At 37.6% G+C, this 24,827-nt stretch overlaps 1 protein-coding gene across 6 annotated transcripts in view; it reads right to left on the bottom strand.

The window, feature by feature from the left end:
• Nucleotides 1-1,446: 1,446 nt before the first annotated feature.
• The window catches only part of LOC119046928 (integrator complex subunit 6-like), a 60,605-nt gene continuing 37,224 nt past the window's right edge, over nucleotides 1,447-24,827 (bottom strand). For 2 of the 6 annotated variants that reach the window (XM_037142208.2, XM_053662358.1), the window contains 9 exons: nucleotides 16,128-16,222; nucleotides 15,008-15,118; nucleotides 12,630-12,848; nucleotides 11,630-11,753; nucleotides 9,169-9,311; nucleotides 7,184-7,418; nucleotides 3,941-4,315; nucleotides 2,984-3,077; nucleotides 1,447-2,414 (listed from right to left, as the gene is read on the bottom strand). In XM_037142208.2, the coding sequence (XP_036998103.2) occupies nucleotides 2,306-2,414; nucleotides 2,984-3,077; nucleotides 3,941-4,315; nucleotides 7,184-7,418; nucleotides 9,169-9,311; nucleotides 11,630-11,753; nucleotides 12,630-12,848; nucleotides 15,008-15,118; nucleotides 16,128-16,222 (1,505 nt within the window). In that variant the 3' untranslated portion in view covers nucleotides 1,447-2,305. Of the gene's footprint in view, nucleotides 2,415-2,983; nucleotides 3,104-3,940; nucleotides 4,316-7,183; nucleotides 7,419-9,168; nucleotides 9,312-11,629; nucleotides 11,754-12,629; nucleotides 12,849-15,007; nucleotides 15,119-16,127; nucleotides 16,223-24,827 lie in introns of those variants that run through there. The other 4 variants (XM_053662357.1, XM_037142212.2, XM_037142216.2 and 1 more) reach the window with 4 other exon arrangements.

Below are 24,827 nucleotides of genomic sequence, written 5' to 3'. Positions count from 1 at the left end.
CCATGTTAATTATGATGTGTCTTGGAATGGGCCTCATTGTATTCCCTGTGACTGGGACCCTCTGCGTGTCCTGGATTTGTGACTTTTTCTCTTGTCAAATTAGGGGAGTTTTCCACCATTACTTTTTCAAACAGGTTTTCTATTCCTTGCTCCTCTTCTTCTCCTTCTGGTATCCCTATTATATGGATATTATTACACTTCATGTTGTCCTGCAGTTCCCTTAACCTCTCTTCATTCCTTTTGACTCTTTTTTCCTTTTCTTGCTTTTTCTGGGATTTTTTTTCTACCTTGTCCTCCAGCTCACTGATTAAATCCTCTGCTTCATCTAGCCTGTTTTTCATTCCTTCTACAGTGTTCTTCCATTCAGAAATTGCATTCTTCATTTCCTCTTGGCTTTTGTTGATGGTTTCTATGTCTTTTTTTCATGCTGATAGTTTGCAGTAAGCTCCTCATAGTTTCCCTGTAGCTCTTTATAATTTTCACTGAGCTCATTGAGCTTCCCTATAACCATTGTTTTAAACCCAATATCTGATTGATTTGATTCTATTTCATTTAGCATTCTTTCTGAGGATTCCTCCTTTACTTTCAATTGGGGGTTGTTTCTTTGTCTTCCCATTATTTCTGAGACTCTTCTTGTTTGCTTCTGCTGATAACATGACCTGCTTTGACTCCCTGAGTTTGTGGTGTGAACTTCTATGGTAGGAGACCTGTGGGATTCAATGGCGCAGTCTCCGGGATCTCCCAAACTTGATGGTCTTCGGATACCTTTTATGCCATTTATGTTGGCTCTCTGGATGTAATTGGGTATTGAGATTTGCTGGATTATTCTTTGGTGGGTCCTTCCCTCCAGCTGATTGTCTGAGGTTCACTCTGCCAACCACATCCTGTATGCTGTTGTGTAGGTTCAACCAGGTTGTGCTAAAGCTGATTCTTCTATTTCTCTAAGGTTATAAGTCTTCTGTCTTGGTATTGGTTGCTATGAACTTTTTGCTATCTTCCAGAGTTCAAATAAACTTGATTCTGACAGTGTCTTCCCAGTATTTTCAGTTTTTCTGGAGAGGAACCTCCAGAGTACCTTACTCCACCATTTTAACCATCACTCAGTTCTGTCAGTGACATTTTGAAGTTTAAATCATTATGTTAACATCTTAATAGAATGGTGTCTCCTTTTCTTCTGAAAGGAATAATTAATCATAAGAAAGACACAACTAGAAATTTCTCCAGCATTAATAAACTTGTGAATGCCCTGACTGGCGTAGCTCAGTGGATTGAGCGCGGGCCTGTGAACCACATGATCATGGTTTGATTCCCAGTCAGGGCACATGCCTGGGTTGCAGGCCAATTCCCAGGAGGGGACTCAAGAGAGGCAACCATACATTGATATTTCTCTCTCCTTCTGTCTTTCCCTTCCCCTCTAAAGATAAATAAATAAAATCTTTAAAAAAATAAACTTGTGAAAATCAATAAAATGATTTATTTCATATATTCAAAGTCAAAATCTCTTTGTATACATAATTTTTCCAATTAATACAAACATAACAATAGTGCTCCATATAAACCTTTGTATAAACATTAAAGGAAATTTATACATAATTTTTTACTCTGGTGCTTTCAAAGCACAAAATGCACAAGTCCACCTGAAGATTCTGTTGTCACATGCAAAAACAAATGTCAGGGGTTGGGGCAGCCTCAGGTGCACTTTGTAATGTCTCTAGACAAAATAGAAGAGAGTTGGAGGTAGACTGTGTGGTGATTCTCCCTGCCCCCCTCCCACAGAGAAATAAATTACCCAAGTAGCAGCTTTCTTACTCTTTGATTCAAGCTGTCCTGAATATGTCATGATTTAAAAGGCACAGCTGGAAATTGTTGAAAACTTTGTTTGGCACACACAAGATTACTAATTGGGTTCTGAACATCTATTCTTTCTAAAGGACATAGTAACAGCACCAAGTAGTACTCCACTTGCAGGTGGGCCCTAGTCACTCTGGAAATGCCTAGAACAGAAAGTTCACATGAGTGAACCCTTATCACCTGTGATAGGGGTAACATTGTGTGCTGAATTTAACCTGCTGCATTACCTTCCTCAACTGGGAAAAGAAATAACAATTTAATCTTTCAGAGAAAATTCTTAGGGCAAAAGCCAGCTTTTACTGCCAGAGAATCATAAAATAAAAAAACTCTACTGTTTTTCCTTAGCTTCTGGAAGGCAATTCCCATGACTAAAACATTCTAGGGAGATTCAACAATATTCTGTTCCATACTACAGCACAGAAAACTTGTCCTTTTTTTCTCCTTGGTCTTTGCATTAACTTGATGATCTGCTGTTGATGTGATTAACATTGTTGGGAAGGTGGTGGGAATCTATTTTTTCTAGTACCTTCTCAAGGTACTGAATTAAGACTCGTCTTTTAAACCTAAAAAATAAAGAAAAATTTTATTAACCAAAAGATACTTAAAGCACCACTGGCTATTGTGGCTCAGGAGCTCAAGTGCCAGCCTGCAGACCAAAAGGTCCCTGGTTTGATTCCCAGTCAGGGCACATGTCTGGGTTGTGGATGTCCCCAGTTGGGGATGTTCGAGAGGCAACCAACTGATGCTTCTCTCCCTCTTCTTCCCTCCTTCCACCTCTTTCTAAAAATGAATAAATAAAAAATCTTTTTTAAAAGATACTTAAAGGACTGTGAAAGGCAACACACTGTACACAGTACAAATGGAACTAAAAATCAACATCGAACAGAAATGTATCCTCATGTAATGAGGGTTTAGCTAATACTAAGTGCCTACCTCAGACTGTGGTGAGCCTACAAGGCTCCATAGAGTTGATGAATGAGTTGGACTCAGATAATTCTAAATGCTTCTGATGTCAGCTTTAACTGTGAGTGAGAGCCAGGGTTTGAGAAAAGCATGACAGAGACTTTCTCTCCCTGTCCTGCACTGGGCACTACTGATTAAAAAAGAACAAAAATTTCCTCTTTACACCTACCTTGCAGCTTCCTTGATGGTAAATTCAACAAATTGTTTCTTGACTGCAAGAGGTCCTTGCACTTCTTCAAGCAAAATGAAAATTCTTTCATACTCTGAAGATATTAAAAAAACTTCTGTACTTTAAAAAATATGAATGGGAAATAAAATTCAACCTTTACATATCCTCAGTAATCATTATTCATCAGGTGGAAAGTTAGTCTGTATTTTAAACACTCAAATCAAAGCATCTGTGCATATCTACTAAGGAAATGTTGTAAACACTGATCAAATGTGGGAGGCTGAATAATAGTCCCAAACACTGTCCATGTCCTAATTCCCAAACCTGTGAATATGTTATTTTATATGGCAAAAGAGACTTTGCTTTGAAGATATAATTAAGTTATGGGTCTTGAGATGGGGAGATTGCCCAGGTTTGTGCATGTAGGCCCAAATAATCACAGATATCCTTCTAAAAGGAAGGTGGCAGAGTTAGAATCAGAGAAAAAGATGTACAGATGGCAGCTGAGGTTAGAGAGGAGAGAAATTGCTAACATTGTGATTTAGAATGGAAGGGGCCATGATCTAAGGAACACAGGCAGCCTGTAGACATTGGAAAAGGCAAGGAAGTAGATTCTCTCCAGACCCTCTGGAAGAAATGCTGGACTTTCAACAACTTCATGTTAATCCAGTGAAAACAATTTCAGAATTCTGACTTCTCTAACTATAGGATAATATTGTTTTAAGCCACGAAGTTTGTGGTAATTTGTTATAGCAGCAAAAAGGAAACTATTACACAAAATAAGGGAAAAAAAGAGAGAAAGGTATATTGGATTTTTTCAAAGGAAAAGGAGTCACTTTAAATTATGTGGACATGCAATGCTTCCCCAAAATTCATGCCAAGAGATAGCTTGAAACTACTCTGAATTATGCAGGGTGACCCCCCATTATAATCCATAGATGTTCTTTCACTACTTACTTCGTCCAAATTTTCGAACTTCCTTCATTAACTGATGTTTTATATCAGCATTGATTCCTTGTGCCATAGCAGGAGTTATTTGCAATGCATTTGGCACAGTTCTGAATGTGGATGTTACTGAGACTTTTTGATCATATGCAGGGACACTGCAGTTTTTGGTTCCTCCAACAAGTGCATTACTACTGGGTTTATGAATCAGGCTATCTTTCCTTAGACTTGTGAAGTCATCAGACAGAGAATCCAATTGGTTGGGTGGAATACCATCTCCTGTTATATTCATAAGTTCTGGTGCAGCAGGTTTTGACAAGAAGACATCAGGTGGGATTTGACCATTTTCCATCTTTTCCTCATGGACATCATGAGTGACAGTAGCATCTGGAAACCAAATTCAGAAGCTGAGCTGTGAGGCGGGTATGTTGTATCAGCTCCACAGGTAGATCCCAGTGCTCCTCAGTTTTTGAGGAAATTAGTTGTTTCATAAAGCAAGAAGATGTTACCAGATGGAATCTAAGACCCCTCAAACTGAGCTTAGGAAGATAATACAACAAAACCACTTTCTTTTCCTCATGGTATTATGAATACATATGGAAACTATATAAGACAGTGCAACTAATAAATATTTTCAGATCCCTGGCACTTGTGGCTTAGTGGCAGCTGTGCTTTACAAGATGAAAAACAGCAAGTCTCACTTGATGTCGTGATTTCTGTAATTTGCCTATAAAATGCTATGCTTTTCTAAGGTTCACACCAGACCTCTCTACCTCAAAAGTTCTGAAAGAACAGAGGTGGCCATTAGGTGTGCAGACCCTATATGCACTCCATAATCAAAAATCTCACCCAGTATATGATCTTCCTCATCTACCTTTTCAGTCTCAGAAAAGTCAATTTCTATCTTACTCCAAGTCTAACACCCTACTTCATTTTCTCATACTCCTCTGTGCCAGGCACTGTGCCACCAGATAGGGATCAGCAGTGAACAAGATAGACAGAAACAGGGGTTGCAGGCCGGTTCCCTGCAGGCAAGTTCCCAGCAGGGGACACACAAAAGGCAACCATACATTGATGTTTCTCTCCCTCTCTCCTTCCCTTCCCAAGATAAATAAATAAAATTTAAAAAAAAAGATAGACAGAAACAATCCCAACCATCACTGAACTTACATTCTAATGGGGAGGTCAGACAGTAAGGGCACAATGAGCAAGTGAAATAATGACAGTTTGAATTTATGTCTGGGAAAAGTAAGCAGGAATGTGACAGAGAGCAGAAGAGGGATCCTCAGTGGTTGGGTGGTCGGGCAGGACCTGAAGGAGGAAAAATAGCCTGCCTTGTGCACATGCAGAGGAAGTTCCAGGCTGTGGTAAGGGCAAGTACAGGACCCCTAGGAGGCTTCAAGCCAGGACCATAGAGTAAATCACAGAGGCAGAAAGAACAAGGAGGAGACAGACAAGACACATGTTAAGAGAAAATGGCAGGAAGAGGGTAAAGGGGATAAACAGTGATGGAAGGAGACTTGAATTGTGGTGGTGACTGCACAATAAAATATATAGGTGATGTATTACAGAACTGTACCACTGAAACCTACATAATTTTATTAACCAGTGTCACCCAAATAAATTCAATAAAAATTTAAGGAAGAGAGGGAAGGTGGGAATGGGAGAGAGATAGAATGAGAATGGCAGGGCCAGGTCGTGCAGATCTTGTTGACTAGAGTTGGGAGTTTAGATTTTGTTGAGAGTGTATAGGAAAGTTCATGATAGGTTTTCAGTATGGATATGGCATAATCTGATTTCTGTGTTGACAAGATCACTCTGGCTGCAGGGCAAAAATAGGTTAGACGAGGAGAAGATGGGCAGCTTGGTAATCAAATAAGAAGCTACTGTCATAGCTTGGTTACAGATGATGGCATCATAGACTGAGAGATGCAGAGAAATGTGGGATGCAGTGATCACATTGGTCATCAAATTGCCTGGATTAGTCCATATAAGGAAGTGAGAGGAGAGTAAAAGAAAAATCATGGTGACTCTATGGTTTTTCACCTGAACCACTGGGTAAATAGTGCCAGTGGTATGCAGGTACTGGTGCACAACTGCTCACAAGAGTGGATTGTGTGCACTTCTTCCTGATCTGGTTCAGTGACCTCACATTGAAAGCTTGATGTTGATAATGTTGGCATTGTTTGCACTGTGGAAATCTGCAAACACTATGATCCATGGCTTCTCCACTGTCCCAACTCTTGCACCTATGCACAGCTGGCTCTCACAGCTTTACCAGCACACTGCTTGTTGGTGTTATCAACTGCACTGAGGAAGGCTGTAAGTAGAGCTGTTTCTGAGAGTCAAGGTTATGAGTTTACTTGAAGCAAATGAAACCTACTGAGTTTTATGTCTGTTAGTCAGCTAAGTGTAGATATTGTGTCCACAGTTAAATTTGAGTCTGGAGTTTGGAACAAGTTGTAGTCTAGAGGTATAAAGATCTGAGTTGTTGAAATATAAATCTTATTTAAAGCCCTAAAACTGCATATGATCACCTAGGGAGAGAATGCAGTGAAGAGGAGAGGGTCCAGAATTGAGCTTTGGGTCCTTACACTATAAGAGGTGGGAAAAAAGGGGGGGAAACCAGAAAAGATAATGAAAAAGAGTTGCTGTGAAATGGGAAATAAACCCAGGAGTATGTGGTTTCAGGGAACCAAAGAAAGTTTCCATGCAGGAGGCAGTGAACAAGTGTGTCAAATGATGCTAAGTAATGGCAATCTACAGCAGACAGTAGGGCCCTTGATAAAACATCTTTCAGTGGAGTGGGGAGGCAGAACCAGACTGCACTGGGTTAAAGCACAAAGAGGAGATGAAGACACAGAGCTAGTACACGCTGATCTTATTGAGCCCATTTGCTCCTACTGCCTTGGGAACCTGCTCTATCACTGACTTGAATAGCAATTCCAGATGTTTGCACATTATTATGCCTTGTCCTGACTGGGAAAACAGGCTCATATCTCCCCATTTCTCCATTTTGTGTTAACTATTATGTAAGTATGGATCTTCCCCCCTCACAGGAATTGAGATCTTTGAAACAGGGTCTCTGCTTCCTCACTTCCCCACGCCCTCTGTACCTACCACATCGATGACTTCATATTGGTTTACTTAATGAAAACAAAAGTAAATACAAAAGAAATGATACAAAGGTAACAAAATTATTTAGTGTCTTAGTCCTCTAGGAGCCATAAGGAAATCACAACCACTACTCTATACCTGTATATACAAGGGTGGGCTTTATGAGGTTTGGATAAGATGGGAACCACAAGGCTGAGGGTGGTCCCTTTCCGCCCACATGGTTAGTTACAGTAGGTGGTGCTTGTGGTTTCCTCAACAGCAGGGACATACTCCGCTTTCTCTTAGATGACAGAGGGTTGTTGGGTTCTCCGGGACGTTTCACTTTGTTTTGTGGCCCTGCTACAAACTCATCTGCTTCATCAATCATCATTCCCTAAAAAACATCAATGGACATATTCCATTAAAGACGACACTGGAAGCTCTCTTCATATGCATATACAATCATGTATTATTACATCATCAACATTGATCTTAATCATGGGCCAAATATTTATCATACCCCACACAAACTCTGTTCTCAGAAAATGCTACTCAATTTTAATCCAGTCTAAGCACAACAAGGAGGAAATGAAAATATAAGGTGTTGCCCAAGATCAAGCATAATACAATCATGATTAGCCAAAAAGCTTGAAGAATGAGCAACTCTCCACAACCATAATGGGAATAAACACAGTGACCTTTGAATAAGTATAAACCATTTTGAACCAATCCTTGACAAGGGAAATTATCCCTTTTTGTGTGCTTTTGTGCCTTATACTCATCATTAAGAAATACTGATTATCACTGTACAGAGTGCTGCATGTAAATGATGAAGAGCAGACAGACAAAAATGTAATTCCCCCAACAGTAATCTCACAGAGATTCAAATATGTCCACCTTGGTGCTAGACAAGGATGAGGAACTTTTTATTCTTGGAGCAGATAAAAGATGACAGCCTCTTGTATAGAAGGTTAGTTAAAAACTGTTCTCATCCAAGGATAGCCCAAGAATATATACTCACATAATTTAAATAAAACCATGATAAATGATTTCTCCAAAGCAAAACAATACAGAAAGGGAAAACATATTCACTAGCATTTACTACATGTCAGGTAATGTTCTAAATGGTACAGATGTACTAACTCAATCCTCCAGAGAGCTCCATGAGTTAGGTGTAATAATTATCCCCAGTGCTGCAAATGAGGAAACCAAGGCATGCCAAGATTCAGAAAAACTCCAATTAATTGAGGATTGGGAAGAAATAGAATATGTCTCAATCTAGTTTTGTTACAGAAGAGATTATTGCATGGTCTGCACCTTAATGGTCTCCTCCTTGAGTACAGATATAATCTTCTTTGTCTTCATGGTTAAATGGTCAAATCAGTCTCTGTCTCTCTTTGTCTCTCTGTGTATGTCTCTCTCACACACACATACCCCTCACATTTAGATCTCTAGTAGGACAATCCAAATAAAGCAACATCACTTTGTACTTCATATTTCAAGAAGAGCATTTCACCACTATCTAGATAGAGCACTAGACCTCTGAATAATGGGAACAGGAAATTGTGATTTCAATATTAAATGAATTATTGTATGGAGGGAATGAATACAGACTCTGGAACTGAAAAGATGTTTAAATCCTGGCTCTTATTAGCTGTGTCACTTAAGGTAAATCGTTTTACCATTCTGAACTTTGATTTCTCTTTATTAAAGAGCAGATAGTAATACTCATCTGCAGAATGGTGGTAAATATTAAATGTGATCATTTCAGACACCAGCACCTACTAGGTACTCAATAAACATCAGCTATTATTTTCTTCAACCAAGACGATCCCGCACCAGGAGGCTCCTACTTTCTATTCACAAAGAGTCCTGGAGTCATACTTTATATTTTAAATAAACAGGAGAATTTCTTAATTATATTCATGAGAGCCTCTTGTATAGAAGGTTAGTTAAAAACTGTTCTCATCCAAGGGTAGCCCAAGAATATATACTCACATCATTTTAATAAAATCATGATAAATGATTTTTCCAAAGCTTTGGGAAAATGGATTTTTCCATTTTTTCCAAACGATTTTACCAAGAATAAATGAATTATAGCAAAAATAGCACAATTGGGACAGACATAGAAATAGGTATCCTACCTTCTTATCTTGTTTAAATGGATTGCCAAAGGTATGCAGTCTTTTGGGTTGATCTGGATCAATCTCTCGAAGTGGTGAAGCCAATGTCTTTAGATATTCCTGATAGTTACCCATTTGTGAGACTGGAACACTATGAAGGGAATCTGCCAAATCACCAGAAAAGAAACAGATGCTATAAAACTTAAGTATATGGTCTTTTGAAAGGACATGATCATAGTCTGCTTAGCAATATATGCAAGATCTGTCCAGAAAGTATCCAGCCATATACTATGAAAGACATTTATTGAAGTCGATACAAGATACAAGAAACACTGTACACAAGAAAATGATACCTCCATCCCCTTCAAAGCAGGCACCTTGGGACCTCACATAGTTCTCCCAGTCACCATCAGCTGCCCCACTGTATTTTCCTGGATCTCATTCATGGTCTGAAATCTCTTCTCTTTCAAAGGTGATTTTAGTTTTGGAAAAAGCCTGAAGTCACAGGGCACTAAATCTGGGCTGTAGGGCAGGTGAGTCACCTGGTTGATTTCATGTTTCACAAAAAAACTCTGCATGAGACGTGATGCATGAGTGGGTGCATTGTTGTGATGAAGCTGCCAATCACCAGTTACCCATAGCTGTGGCTGTTTTCATCATGTGGCTGTATCTCTCAATTGACAGAGTATTGAGCCATTATTAATTGTTTGGCCTGGAGAAGCATAAGCGTGATGGACAACACCTTGTGAATCAAAAAACACAGTTAGCATGGTCTTGATCTTGGTGCAACTTTTCTGTGCCTTCTTTGGGTGTGGAAAGCCATGTGACTTCCATTGAGATGACTGGGCCTTCATTTCTGAATCATAGACATAGAACCACAATTCATCTCCAGTTATGATCCTCCTGAGGAAATGTGGTTCATTGGTAGCAGTTTGAATCAAGTCATTAGCAACTGCAGCATGGTGTTCCTTCTGCTCTGGTAGCAGAAGCCATGGAATGAATTTTGCCAAGACATGTTTCATGCCAAGATCCTGAGTCAAAATATCAGACACAGTAGTTTTTGGAATTCCCACGTCAGCTTCTAGTTCTTGTACTGTCAGTAACCGCTTTATTGTTTGCAGCCCGTACACACTTAATATTCTCAGATGTTCTGTTTGTTGCAGGCTTTCAGAACATGTATCACTTTGAACAGATTCTTGACCACCTTTGAAGCATTTGTGCCACAGTTTTATTTGTGTCGCACTTATTACATCATTCCTGAAAGCCTTCTGAATCATCTGAATAGTTTCCACAAAGGAATGTTCAAGCTTAACACAAAATTTTATGCATATTTGTTGCTCTACTTGTTCAGTCATTTTGAATGTGACAGCCACACAGTATACATGCTCACTCAATGGCATCTACTGCCCCCACTGTCTAGCACAGACAAATTGTCATTGTTCGCACATGCGCATTCCAGTCCACACTCGCCTTGGCTGCCAGGTTACGACGATATTGCACAAACCATTTTCATTATATTAACTACGGATGGACTTTTTCTAGACAGACCCCATATGTTGGCATGTGATAGTCTAAAACTTCATATCTAGCATTCTAGGACTTAAAATCATCTCTCTTCATCCCACTCATTACCAGTCTACCAATACTACTGCCTATAAGATTAAATCACTAGTTCAAGAAAAAAGTCCGTTACCGTTCAAACCAGGTTTGACGATGGGCTGACATCTCTTATACCACCCCAACCCAAAACACCATATTTTCTCTGTGTTTCGAAGAGCCTAAGCTCCATGGTTTTCTGTTATCATCCAGACAACCTTGGTTAGTGGGTCTCACTCTCTTGGAGAATTTGGTTAAAGCTACAAGCTCTTTTCCTAGAAAAGTCCTCCTCTCCCTACAAAACTTGGTGTATAATTTCGGGAGGTTGGCCAGGCTAAGATTTGTACATTTTAATGAAAAAAATGACCCTATTTAAAATGAATGAAATGGAGTATAGAGGAATTGTACACTGTCATCAATTATCCTGAACACTATCTGGTTCATTCTTCTCATGTAGCTGAGGAACTATGAACTGAATTCACCACAGTGGGCTGAATGATACAGTATTGGTGCATGCAATTTCCAAAATCTGACAGACTGAGGTTCTGCCACTTTCCAGCTCATTAACCCTGGGCAAACTACTAAAATGTTCACTCTCAGTTCTCATACCATAAGACAGGCATAAAATATTATCTATTTCATGAGTTTATTTTGAGGCTTGTAGGAGTTAAAGCATGGGTTGTGTGATATGTGCACTGATTAATATACACTTTCCCTTAAACCCTGGAATAATAAACTTGTGTCTGGATAGATACAGGGATTTAGCAGAAACAGACATTCTAAACATTAAAATATTACAAAATAACCTAGTAATTACATAATAAACACCATTTACGCTACATTGGCATTTTCCTAGTCAACAAAAATGATTTTTATGTTTATTTACCTTCATCTTGTCCAACAATAAACTTGTGTGTTTTCAGCAGATTAGATCTCATTCTGGTTAACTGGTCTAAAAGACCTCTACGTGAAATATCATAGGCATTTCTATATGTCTGAGGTTTCAAATCCTATTTGAAGTGAAAGAAATAATTTCAGTTACTCCTGAAGCTTTTAATATAAAAATACAATTCTTAACCCTCTTAAAATCTTAGTGAAGGACTCTACATTCAATATAATTGACTACGGTAGAATTTTCCCAGTGGGAAATTTACACTTTGCTGGCCTTGTTCTGAATTCTAATACACCCACAAAGTATTAAAGCCACTGGGAATATTCTTTTTCAAGCATATCATTTAACTCCAAATTCTGAGAATCATGTTAGTGGCTGCCTTGCAGGCCCACTGCTTACAATCTAGACACGTTCTTCTGGCACCATGGAGGTGAGTTGCTGCAATTTCCCTTCAGAAAGCAATGGCTTATCCTGAGAGGAGTGCAGTTAGCTGAACTTAGGGATCTACTTAAGCATTTGAGCTGAGGCCATGAATTTCCCAGGATCCTCCCTGCCAGTTACTGAGAAAGGTGGGGGAGGGCTCTGCCCAATGTGAGCCTCCTCTATGGGAAATCTTGGTGCCAGAGGTCCCTGTTGGGCAGGCCAAGATTTTCTCCCAGCTATACCAATGTCTGAGGCTCTTCATAACCATTCCTCCTTCCTTGCACCCCCTAAACTCCAGTGCTTACTAAATCAGCAGTGTAATATGGAGGCTCTCCCTGCTTACTCCTGTTCCCTCTCCCCATTACCTTTTACAGACACTACCCCTAAACATATCTTGTACACTTAATTCTATATTGGCATCTGCTGGCAGGATAATTCCTAAACTGGTCCATTAATAAGGATCCATTATAAGGTCCAAAACAGGATTGTAATTATTTCAAAACTAAAGTAATAAGAAAGACAAAAATATATCAGACAAGTTCAAACATAAACTATTTATGTTATAATTTACCTTGTTTAAGAGCCCTATTTGAAAGCCAGCAAATTCTTTGGTATTCAATTCTGTCAGTCTTGGTGAAGTTTCCCCTATGATTTCTTTCAACAGTTTTCTAAAAGTTTTACTGTGAGTCAAGGACACACCACCTCCAGAATGATTTTTCACTTTGATTCCAGTTTCCTGGGGAGGTTTCTTCCCCACTGATGCTAGAATTCGTTCTGACTCTAGTTTGGTCTAAAATGAAAGTACATAGTATGTTATAAAAATATCTATATTATCACTGTCATTTTTACTACTTAAGAAAGATAATACTTTAAGAACCACAGAGAAAAAATTTCAATTGTAAATCACAGAAAAAGGAGTAATTAAACATTTTCCTGTGCTTCTCTGTACTACCACAGCAAACAGGGGTGGGGGGGCTAGAAAGACAAATAACTTTATATGGTTTTTTATCTTGTCTTGTTTCAAAATTATGATTGAATCGTGGAGGGAATGGAAACCAGAGATAAGAATTAATTCATAAACATTTAAAATCACATTTTGTTACTGTAAAAATCTAGTCTATATATTCATTAAGGTATAAAACCCTATATTTATAAATGTAAACTTGTGCTAGAATTCAGATGACATAGATTAGTATTACATTTTTAAAAATCAAACTGTTTATTTGTAATATTAAACCACCCCAAAAATTAATGCTTAACAAGTACTACCAATAATATGTAATATATGCTCAATGTTTCAACTTATAACAAAAAATGCTCTTACTAAACACTATTATACCATATTGATAAGCAGTGTTTAAAAGTGTATTGTGACAGCATATTGGACATATTTTGTGATTCACATACATCTGAACCAGTTCAAGAAATACTGGTAATTTAATAATACTTATGAAATTAGTAATTAGAGCTATTTTAAATTAGTAATTATCTTTTCTTCCTTTCTAAAAGATGGAATTCCACCAATGTCCAGTAAGCTCAAAATAATTTTGAACTTTTTGTGGTTTGGTTAGATATATTCGTTAATTTCCCCTAATTATTGGAATCAAGTATGTTTATTATTTTTAATCAAGTCATGATATAAGTGATAAGAACAAATGAAGGGTCTGTTTCCATAAATGGTCCTGAAAGATCATTTATAAAATTATATAATCAATGTATTCCAGAAAGTCCCAGAACTTGCATGAGTTTCAACTCTGTTCACTATTATTCCTTGTGGCCACACCCTGCTGAAACAGCCTTAAAGGCCTAAAGTAAACATCAACTAAAATATATAAATCAATAGATCAATAAATAATAAAAAACATTAACAACAAAAATATATCAGCAGAGAAAAAAGGGTGCTAAGAAGACACTTGATAGACCAAAAATCTGGGTTTGCCTTTCCTTTCTTTACATTTATGACCACACTGGGCTGGTGGGAGCTGTTAAACTCCAGAGCATACTTAAGTTTTTTGCCAGTCCTCAGCAAGGTGTGTCAGCATCCCAAATTATGGAGGCATTTGGGTCTTTAGTGAAATATTACACTTTCTTGGTTACTACTCTATGTTTTTTAGAGGCCCAACTTCCAAACATATCCAAATTAAAGCTTTTAGTCACTGAAAATGGTACTACTGTCCCCTACCTGGGAATACATTTGTGCATAAGAAAGTAAAGCTACTACATAAGTTTGTCATATAATATAATGCATTTGTGTGGCAGTAAAGCTCTAACTCAGTAGTTCTCAAACATTTCCATCCTGCAAGAATGGGCTAGGTAAAGGTGAGAAGTATGATAAGTAGGGGTGAGTGGAGGATGAGGTACTAATAGAGAGGGGCAGGCAAGGGACAAGGTGAATAATGGTAAATGAGGTGTGGGTATAAAGTAACAGATGGAGGGCAAGAAGAGAGGAGATTGAACTCCGCTCTTCAGGTCCCCTTGGGTCTATCACCCTCTAGTATGAGGAATACTGGTCTCATCTCCCCCTCTTCAAAAAAAAAAAAGCGTATGGATATTTATTGCCTAAAAACTAATTTTAGACAAGTCATTTAATCATACCATGCCTCAATGTGCTGACCTATACAAGGGGATGCTCTAGCCCAATGTGATTTTAGGAAAAACTAGGTCGAGGATAGCCTCTGTCCCTCTTAGGCCACAAAATATCAACCAGCTTGTGGGTAGGACAAACTGGCAAGGAAAAGGAGAAATGGCACAGCATCAGATGATACTGACAGACCCTTAACTGCAGTTTAATGGTGAAGCTAGAAGCCATAGAGAATCACATTAGTACTAATCCATAAAGTGTAGAAAAATATACACATTTAATTTGAAAAGTTACAATTATACTAGAGAATAAGGAAATGCACTTCTGAGGGCAAAGGATTTTTGTTTGTTTGTTTTTACCAATACTACCTGTTGGCTGAGTTTTTTAAGGTAAGAGATAACACTGTAACTAAGTCCACAATCTAAATTATCTGATATCAGATTTGGAGCTCCCATCATCCTTAGTGCTTTCTTTAATGGCTATAAGGAAACAAAATACACAACAGTAAGAATAGAATAAATCTTAAAATACTCAAAGTTCAGTTATAAGGGGCAAAGGGATATGATTCATTTCTTAGAAGTCAAGGTGCTGCACATAAAACCAAACATGGAACATTAAAAAGTGGCAATGAAAATAGCAGAGAAGTAAGGAACAGAAAGTAAAACAATCAGAAAAGAGTGGGATAAGAAGAGCAAGTAATAGCAAATTCAAACAGGTAAATTTTTTCAGTGTTAATTCCAAAGTCACAAAATTATGTCATATTGCAATTTATTGTGCACCCCATTTCTGCCATGGTAAATATTACTAACACACCCCAATTTCTCCTCCCAGTGACACCAGATACCATGGTTTTGCCTTTTCACCTCTAGAAACTTGACTTACAGTTTACCATATCCACCTCTGAAATGATTTGATAAATCATGATTTAGATTATGTGCCCAGTTCAAAATCATCAGGAATATGTATCTCAAATGGTAAAAACTGAAATGAGGCCAAGTAACTTTTAACTCGTTTTGAATCCTGACCCTTTGCCCCTATACAAGTGCTTCTACTTCATGCTGTGTTTAGGATACATTTTAACAGGCAATAAGCAAATATGTCTTCAGAATTTTTTTCAGAGGGAAACTCCATATTGAGAATTTCTAGAGTTAAAAAGGAAAGTTAATATAATACATGAATCCAGACCTATTCTTCTTCAATTCCAAAATTATAATTTCATAAGGTTAACTTTAATAAGAGAAATATAGATGTGTTTTATTAAAATAACCATGGCAGTTAAAGAAAATAATATAAACAAAACAGTTCTCTTTGTTCTACTATGACATCTCCAAGCTCTTATACATAATTTGAGAAGATAATGGCAACACAAATATTTATAAATTAAAAAAATATCTCATTCCAGGGGGAAAGTTTTTGATTCAATATATATTTCTTGTGGCAAGAATCATCACTGATACATTTAATACATATATACACATAAATACATACTAATAGATAATATGGAGGCAGAGTTTTTAAGTAGCTGTCAAAAGCCTGTCGCCACTTCAGATTTGGCTTAAGCTTGTGAACTTTAAACAAGTCATCTGTAAGAGAAAATATAATAAAATATTACATTATCCCAATCTCATATATCAAGATCTAAATCAAGCAACCCACTTCTATTATATCATTTCCTGGAAATCTCAAGTTTTAATTACATTAGATGAACCTTTCATTGGAGTTCATTTGTCTTTTTTTTAGTACTATTTATAACAAAATTCTAGATAGTATTTTTCTAGAAAATGAAGTAAATTCTGAAGTTACATATTTCTCTTTTGCCTGTGAGGCTACATAAAATATAATATTACAACACTAACTCTGATCTATGTGAAATATTTTTGACCTTTTACATATTGGTAATTCAACTGTTGTGATTATCGCTTGACAAGGAATCCATGGTCACTTGTTGATGAAATATTACCTTTATCTAAATAGAGGATGTGAAAAACAACAACAACAACAAAACTGAACTCATACCAAGAACAGATTGGTGGTTGCCAGAGGTAAGCATGGGGTGGGAGATGGGCAAAATGACTGAAGGTGGTCAGGTAATACAAACTCCCAATTACAAATAAGTCATGGGAATGTTATGTACAGCACAGTGACTAAAGTTAATACTACTGTAGTGCATATCTGAAAGTTGCTAACAGTATATCTTAAAACTTTTCATAAGATAAAAATTGTAACTATGTATGGTAATAGATGTTAACTAGACTTACCCTGGTGATCATTTCACAATAATACAAATATTGAATCATTATGCTATATACCTGAAACTGATATGATGTTATATATCAATTATATTTCAATAACAAATAAACAAATATAGTGTTAACACTTTTTGCTGAAACACCAAAGTAAGAGTCTTTACAAAGTATATGAGCACAAAAGCTAAGCCTCTAATCTCTAGGTAATGATGGCAAGCTCTAAACTATATTTTAAATTCTCCACAATCAGCCTAAATTTTGTTAGCCATATTTACCCCTCTTTATTTCTTTGCTTTCAATGGTCAGACATCTTAAGCCAAACTTTCAGTCCCTCAAATATTACTTAACAATTGGGCACCAGAAGAAGGGACTTCCGCCAAGATGGAGGCATAGGTGGATGTGCCCTGCCTTCTCACACAACCAAGTTTAGAGACAACTGAATATTAGCAACAGAAAACACAGCCAGAACACTGAAAATTGAACTTTTTGGAAGTCCGTTAACAACAAATTCTTCAGCCTGACCAGGAAGGGGCGAAACCAGCGGCTGCTGAAGCGGGGTTGCACAGGAGGTCTCGGTCAGCCGGACTCAGGCGCGGAATCCAGACACGCGGAATCCAGGTGCAGGGTTGGACCTAGTGAGCGACCGAGTGAGCCACCAGGGGAGCGGCCACTAAGGAGACAGCGGGGAAGCGGGGCTGCGTGTTGACTGTGGTCCCGCATTTGTGTGCAGGCGGACAGGTGAGGGAGTGGGCGGTTGGACCGGGGCTGGGCGGGTCCCCGCGGCAAGCAGCAGTGGAGGGCGCCACCGTTTCCCGGCTCTGACCACACTCCCACATACAGCGTCACAACCCAGCGACCTGGGAATCCAAGGCACCCCTTCTCACACTTAAAGGGCCAGAACAGACCAAAAATGTCGCAAGATCTCAAAGCCTCAGAGCCCATAGATCTAAGCGATGAAGAAATAGCAAAACTCTCAGACGCACAGTTTAAAACACTGGTCATCAGGATCCTCACAGAACTGGTTGATTATAGCCACAAATTAGACAAATATATGAAGGCGAAACTAATTGAAATGAATGGAATTGTACAGGACACCAAGAGCAATGAAAAGGAAACTGGGACTCAAATCAATGGAGTGGACCAGAAGAAAGCAAATAATGGCCAAACAGAAAAGAGTCAAGAAGCAAGAATTCAAAGAAATGAGGAGAGTCTTAGGAACCTCCAGGACATCTTTAAACGCTCCAACATCCGAATTATAGGGGTACCAGAAGGGGGAAAGGCACAGCCATCAGTGGAAAACTTATTTGAACAAATAATAAAGGAGAATTTCCCCAATCTGGCAAAGGAAATAGACTTCCAAGAAATCCAGGAAGCTCAGAGAGTCCCAAAGAAGTTGGACCCAAGAAGGAACACACCAAGGCACATCATAATTACATTAGCCAAGATTAAAATGAAGGAGAGAATCCTAGAAGCAGCAAGAGCTAAGGGGACAGTCACCTACAAAGGAGTCCCCATCAGACTGTCAGCAGATTTCTCAAAAGAGACCTTACAGGCAAGAAGGGGCTGGAAAGAGGTATTCCAAGTCATGAAATCCAAAGACCTACAACCAAGATTGCTCTATCCAGCAAAACTTTCATTCAGAATGGAAGGACAGATAAAGTGCTCCTCAGATAAGATCAAATTCAAGGAGTTCATCATCACCAAGCCCTTATTATATGAAATGTTAAAGGGACTTATCTAAGAAAAAGAAGTTAAAGAAACATGAACAGTGAAAGGACAGCAAACTCACAGTTATTAACAACCACACCGAAAACAAAAGCAAACTAAAAGGACAGCTAGATCAGGAGTGGAAACATAGAAATGAAGATCTCAAGGAGGGTTAGGAACAGGGGGGTGGGAGGAGGAGAAGGGGGAGAAGATACAGAAAATAAGTAGCATAGACAGTAGATAGAAAATAGATGGGGGGCAAGAATAGCATGGGAAATATAGAATCTAAAGGAATTGAGACACATGGTCATAAACTAAAGGGGGGGTAATGGTGGGGATGGGGGTGTAGGGTGGAGGGGAATGAAGGGGGGAATAGAACAACTGTAACAGCATAATCAATAAAGAAATTTTAAAAAAACAACAAACAATTGGGCACCAGATGGGAGTGGGGTTGAGAGGATGGATGAAAAAGGATAAGGGAATAAGAAGTACAAATTAGGACTTACACAACAGTCACCAGGATGCAAAGTACAGCATGAGGAATATAGTCAATAATACTATAATAACAATAATACTAAATAACAAAATGTTTTTTGAATATCATGTGCATTAATACAAGTAAAGATATTTCCTTACATAAGCAGATCCCCCATATTTTCACACCTATAATTCATTATTTTAATAACCTAAATGAATACTATACACCACATGAAAATTTCTAAAACATCTCATTATTTCCTTCCAAGGGTAAGAAAAAAATTCTTTTCTAATGTAATAATTCAAAATCGACATCCCCAGACATCAACATGAACCTGCAATTCTTACCATAAATACCAAAGATATTTATAAATTCAGCCTCTATTTTATTTCTTCAGGTTTTATTGGTTCTTATCCAAAACCAAATGCTTTTACTTCCAATGACAAGGCAATTCCTATGCCATATGCATAATTTCGATACAAATAGCGCTGTTCTTTGAAATTCTGAATTACTTTAGTTAAGACGGAGTAACTGTGCATTTTCTTCCTTTTACTTCTATAAATAAATTACTCCTGCTGAAAGTAATTTAAATAAATTTATTAAGTCATAAAATGGAGTTTCTTTTCTTTTGAATCAGAGTATAAAGAACAAAGAAAAAAGATCTAAAGAGACTGCTGGCTCATTGTAGCATGCAGGTCTTTAAAAGACCATTAAAAAAAGACCATTCATATCTTAACAGAAAGGAATGGGAAATGACAGAAATATCATGTTACATTGTGTATTTATGTGAAGTGTATTGGGAATTAGGCAGATTTTGGAAACCAACTGACAAATTTAAATTCCACAAGACTGGAGAGATATTTAGATATAGTTTAAATAATGAAAGTCAATAATAGTCTTAATATTTCTAACACTGCTGATTGCAATAATCCACCCAGGAGTCAATTTAGTCTAATTATTTCTTGCTGTATTTTTTTTGAAAAAGGGATGGGAGAAAGAAAGAAAATCTTCCACAGTCTAAAGGGTACAGAGAGTTTAGTCACTAACTCTATAGCTTAGAAAATGATTTCTGAGGTATCAAATTCCCATTCACACGGAGTCTTTAGGATGGTATAGTAAAGGTGTCATAAACAATTAGCTAATCAACATTTGAAAGACAAGGAAGTGAGTGTAGGCTGAGATTAAAATGATACTGCCAACACCTCAAAAACTACTCACATTTTGTCTTTCAGTTCCTTTCTCCCCATTCCCTGCTTTAAAGAAGAGGAAGACATGGGCCCGAAGTCAAGCCACATAGTTAGCCGAGTGAGCTTTGGGAAATTACTTCATCTTTTTGTGCCTCCATTCCATCTATAGAATCAGTTTAATGATAATTGCCTTACACACAAGATTGTTCTGAGAACTAGATTATGTACATGAAAACACTGTATAAAATGAAACTGAATATATAGTAATTAATACACATCAAGTTAATCCTCTTTCCATTATTTTCTCTTGCTTCTCCTGGTCTCAATATGGAGCAAGTTCTTCATTAAAAAAAAAAAAAAACAGGTGAATTGAATGTGGTATGTTAAAGAAAAGTTACCATAGATGCCTTAATTTCTGTAGTTATTGGTCCTCAACAAAAACAAATAATAATTTGCTAGTTTCCTAATTGAGAGATAATCTTCTTGCCAACTACTATAATCTGGTTACCATCCTACTAACATGATTCTTTTGGTAGTTCGTTGATTCTATTAAGCTTCACTATTTATCCCAGGTAAGTTTTAGTGCTTAAATAATTAAACTTTTATCTACTTTTGATGGAAATCTTGAGTTGATAAAGAGACAGGAGTCACCTTTATGGACAAGTATTGTACTAAGCAGTAACGTACTATGCAGCGATGCTTCCTGGCATTATGTAGTGTGTTGACTTAACTTGCTTTTTTACTAAATGCCTTTCCCATTAAAACTGCAAAACTGTCCCATATCTTTATATTATATCTTCAGGATAAAATAGTGCCTTCAATAGATACTAAGATAACATAGCTATTAATAATGGCAATATTAATAATAAAGCTAATAATATTATCAAGCAATATTTTCTAGGTGAGTTCTATGCAATTTATTGTACTAATTTAATCCCAACTCAATCCCTTTGAGGTAGGAACTATCATTATACTCACTTCATGGATGAAACAACTGAAGCACAGAGAGGTTAAGTATCTTATCCATGGTTACAAAGCTAGGAAAAACAGCAGATCCAGGATTCATACTAGGGTAGCTATGCCCTACCGTCCATACTCTTAAGCACTATGTAAACTACATAACCCAGAAAGTGAAGTAATGGTAGAAACGTAAAGAGTGTCTATTTCAGAACCTCAACATGAAACTCAAGTTTGAGATTCATGGGCATAAGGACCTCCGACCTCAAAGGCTGTGAAAACCCCATGCTTCTTAGAATACACAAGTTATAGAAAAGCCTGGACATAGGTATATGAAGCTAAAGGGCAGAATGGGAACTAAGTCAAGGATTGGATGGCCCTGAAATGAATATGTGGGTTTAGGGAGAGGGAAGGAATGAAAGATGCCTCAGAGGTTTCTGGTTTGGGATATTTGCAAAAGCATCATTTGCACTGGATTCTCAGTGTTTTAGGTTAATGAGGACCAGGTTAAATGCCACATATGTCTCTCTGGTGTTAGAAGACATTTCAGAGAGAATGGAAACTTGTCATTTATGGAATAGAGTGATACAGACTAAGAGGTAACCAGGAAGACAGTGTCAGGATTTGACCTCACATATTACTGGGGACTCTGAGAATGTGGCAACTTAAGCACTAATGATTTGAGGCAAAGAAGATCTGAATGCTTCCTCTTAACTGTTACGTCATGCCCACATCTGACCTCTATTACCTGTAAGACCAGCCAAGACCAATTTCAGAGGGTGCATCTTGCTATTATAAAGTGCTATGTGTCTCAATTTCTGATTGAAGACCAGCTATTCTACTTAGGGGCGTTTTCATATAATGATTTGGAAGGCAACCTGAGTTTATAACAAAGATGAAATACTGGAATTCAACCCATAATAGTTCTAAAAACTTTTCTACTGCCCTGCAGTAATGAGGGTACCTCCACTCCTATGGTGTTGGTAGAGACCATGTGAGGATGAGAAATGAGGAACCCCTACTTCTCCCAACCAGGACGGTATCATTCTAGTGAGGATCCAGAACTCCTATCCCTGCACAGCAATAGCAAGGAGCCCCCTCCTTCTGGGGGTCAACAGAGGCCAATTGGGGAACCTGGACTTCTACCCGCTTGGCACTAATGAGGTAGTACCTCAAAATCTCTGCCTGAGAAGTGTGAGAAGAAACAAGATAAAACAGAAAGTTTAAAGAATATCCAGAGATTCACAATACTGAAAATGTTCAGGTTTCAACTGAAAATTATCCACCATACCAGGAACCAGGAAGATCTCAAAACAAATTCAAAATGACAATCAAGAGACATTAACACCAAAATCACGGAAGGGGAAGGGTCAACTCAAGGAACATGTACAAAGGACCCATGAACAAGGACAGTGGGGTGGAGATTGTCTTTGGGAGCAGAGGTTGGACAGGGCAGGGGAGGGCAACAGAGGGAAAATGGGGACAACTGTGACGAAACAACAATAAAAAATAATCAGTAATAGAAAAGGGTAAAAGATTAAAAATTGGGACAACTATAACAGAATAACAATAAAAATAATTAAAAATATTCAGTATAGGTTTAAAGGACCCACCATAACAAAAAAAAATTTCAACAGCCAATTATGGACACAATTGAAATGAATGAAAGAAAATTAAAAGCCTCAGGAAAGAAATAGAAAGTGGGAGTAGAAGATATAAAAGAAGAACCAAATGGAAATCTTAGAATTAAAAAAAAGCAATAACCAAAAAAAAAAAAAAAGCAGAATGGGTGGGCTCAAAGGCAGAATAGAGGGTACAGAGGAAATAGTGAACTGGAAAATAAAATAGAAATCACCCAATATGGCCCTGGCTGATGTGGCTCAGTGGATTCAGTGCTGGCCTGTGAACCAAATGGTTATCAGTTCAATTCCCAGTCCAGGCATATGCCTGGGTTGCAGGCCAGGTCCCCAGTAAGAGGCATGCAAGAGGCAACCACACACTGATGTTTCTCTCCTTCTCTTTCTCCTTCCCTTCTATTCTCTCTAAAAATAAACATATAAATCCTTTAAAATATATTTTTAAAATAAGAAATCACCCAATATGAATAACAGAAAACACACCTCCCCCCACAATGACCAGATATATGACTTGCAAATTTTCCCCATTCCATTGGTTGCCTTGTCACTCTGTGGGTTGTGTCCTTTGATGTACAAAAGGTTTTAAGTTTGATGTAGGCCCATGTGTTTATTTTTGCTTCTGTTCTCTGTGTTTTTGGTGTCATGTCTATTTTTATTTCTTACAACTGCATGTAAATCTACAATTTTCTCAAAATAAAATGTGTACTTAGAATAAAAAAATAATACTATTTACAGTTTAAATAAAGAGTATGTGGTGTAATCCTTCACTGTATAATCTGAAAACTGAGGTCATAAATATAGCTTGTTTTGTCAGGACATAATTTTATTCTCCTATTATAAACCTTAATTAATGATGCAAGGTCAAAGTGTAGTACCAAAACATGGAATTGGGATGAGCAAAAAAGAAGAAAACTGAAAATTATTATATTGAATTAAAAACCAAAACACACAAGTAAAAAAAAAGAAAAAGAAAAAGGGGTAAGTAAGTCCACAAAATACAGGGAGTTTTTGTTGGTAGTCTTATTAATCAGACACATAACCTATATTATACATTAGTGACAATCACCTTTTAGAGGATACTTTTAGACTAAGAAATAAAGAAAACAGACTATACAGAACAATCAGGCTAGTATATTTATCATAACCCATTCTTAACCTTAACTTGCAACTTTTGAACCCATAAAATGCAATAAAAAATTATGCAACATGGAACACTTAAAAGAATTGCTTTTTTTGGTACATTTAATACATACAGTATTTATAACACTAAAAAGAAATCTTATGTTTTTAAAGATAATTTTTATTTTTCAATAAATGGAAGATGGATAAAAGACAAATATAAGTCATGCCACCATAAAATTCTTAGAGGAGAACACAGGCAGGAAAATTTCAGATATTCCATGCAGGAATATTTTCATGGATATGTCCCCTAGAGCAAGGGGCATAAAGGAAAGAATAAACAAATGAAACTTCATCAAATTAAAAAGTTTCTGCATGGCTAAAGAAATCATCAGCAAAATGAAAAGGGAGCCAACCGTATGGAAAAACATATTTGCCAGTTATATCTCGGACAAGGGTTTGAGCTCCAAAACATATAAAGAACTCACATGACTACACACCAGGAAGACAAACTATCCAATTAAAAAATGGGCAAAAGGACCTGAACAGATGCTTCTCCAAGGGGGACATAAAGAGAGCCCAGAGATATATGAAAGGATGCTCAGCATCACTAGCTATCAGAGAGACACAAATTAAAACCACAATGAGATACCACTTCACACTGGTTGGAATGGCCATCATAAACTAATTAACAAGCAACAACTACTGAAGAGGTTGTAGAGAAAAGGGAACCCTAGTACACTGTTGGTGGGAATGCAGACTACTGCAGCCACTGTGGAAAACAGTATGGAGTTTCCAAAAAAACTAAAAATGGAAATGCCTTTTGACCCAGCAATTCCACTGCTGGGATTATACCC

This window comes from Artibeus jamaicensis, unplaced genomic scaffold (genome assembly GCF_021234435.1).
Source record: "Artibeus jamaicensis isolate MK-2021 breed Jamaican fruit bat unplaced genomic scaffold, CSHL_Jam_final contig_240, whole genome shotgun sequence".
In the NCBI taxonomy this organism is placed as follows: domain Eukaryota; kingdom Metazoa; phylum Chordata; class Mammalia; order Chiroptera; family Phyllostomidae; genus Artibeus; species Artibeus jamaicensis.
The sequence above is the reverse complement of the archived record's forward strand: the minus strand, read 5'-3'. Positions and strand labels throughout refer to the sequence as shown.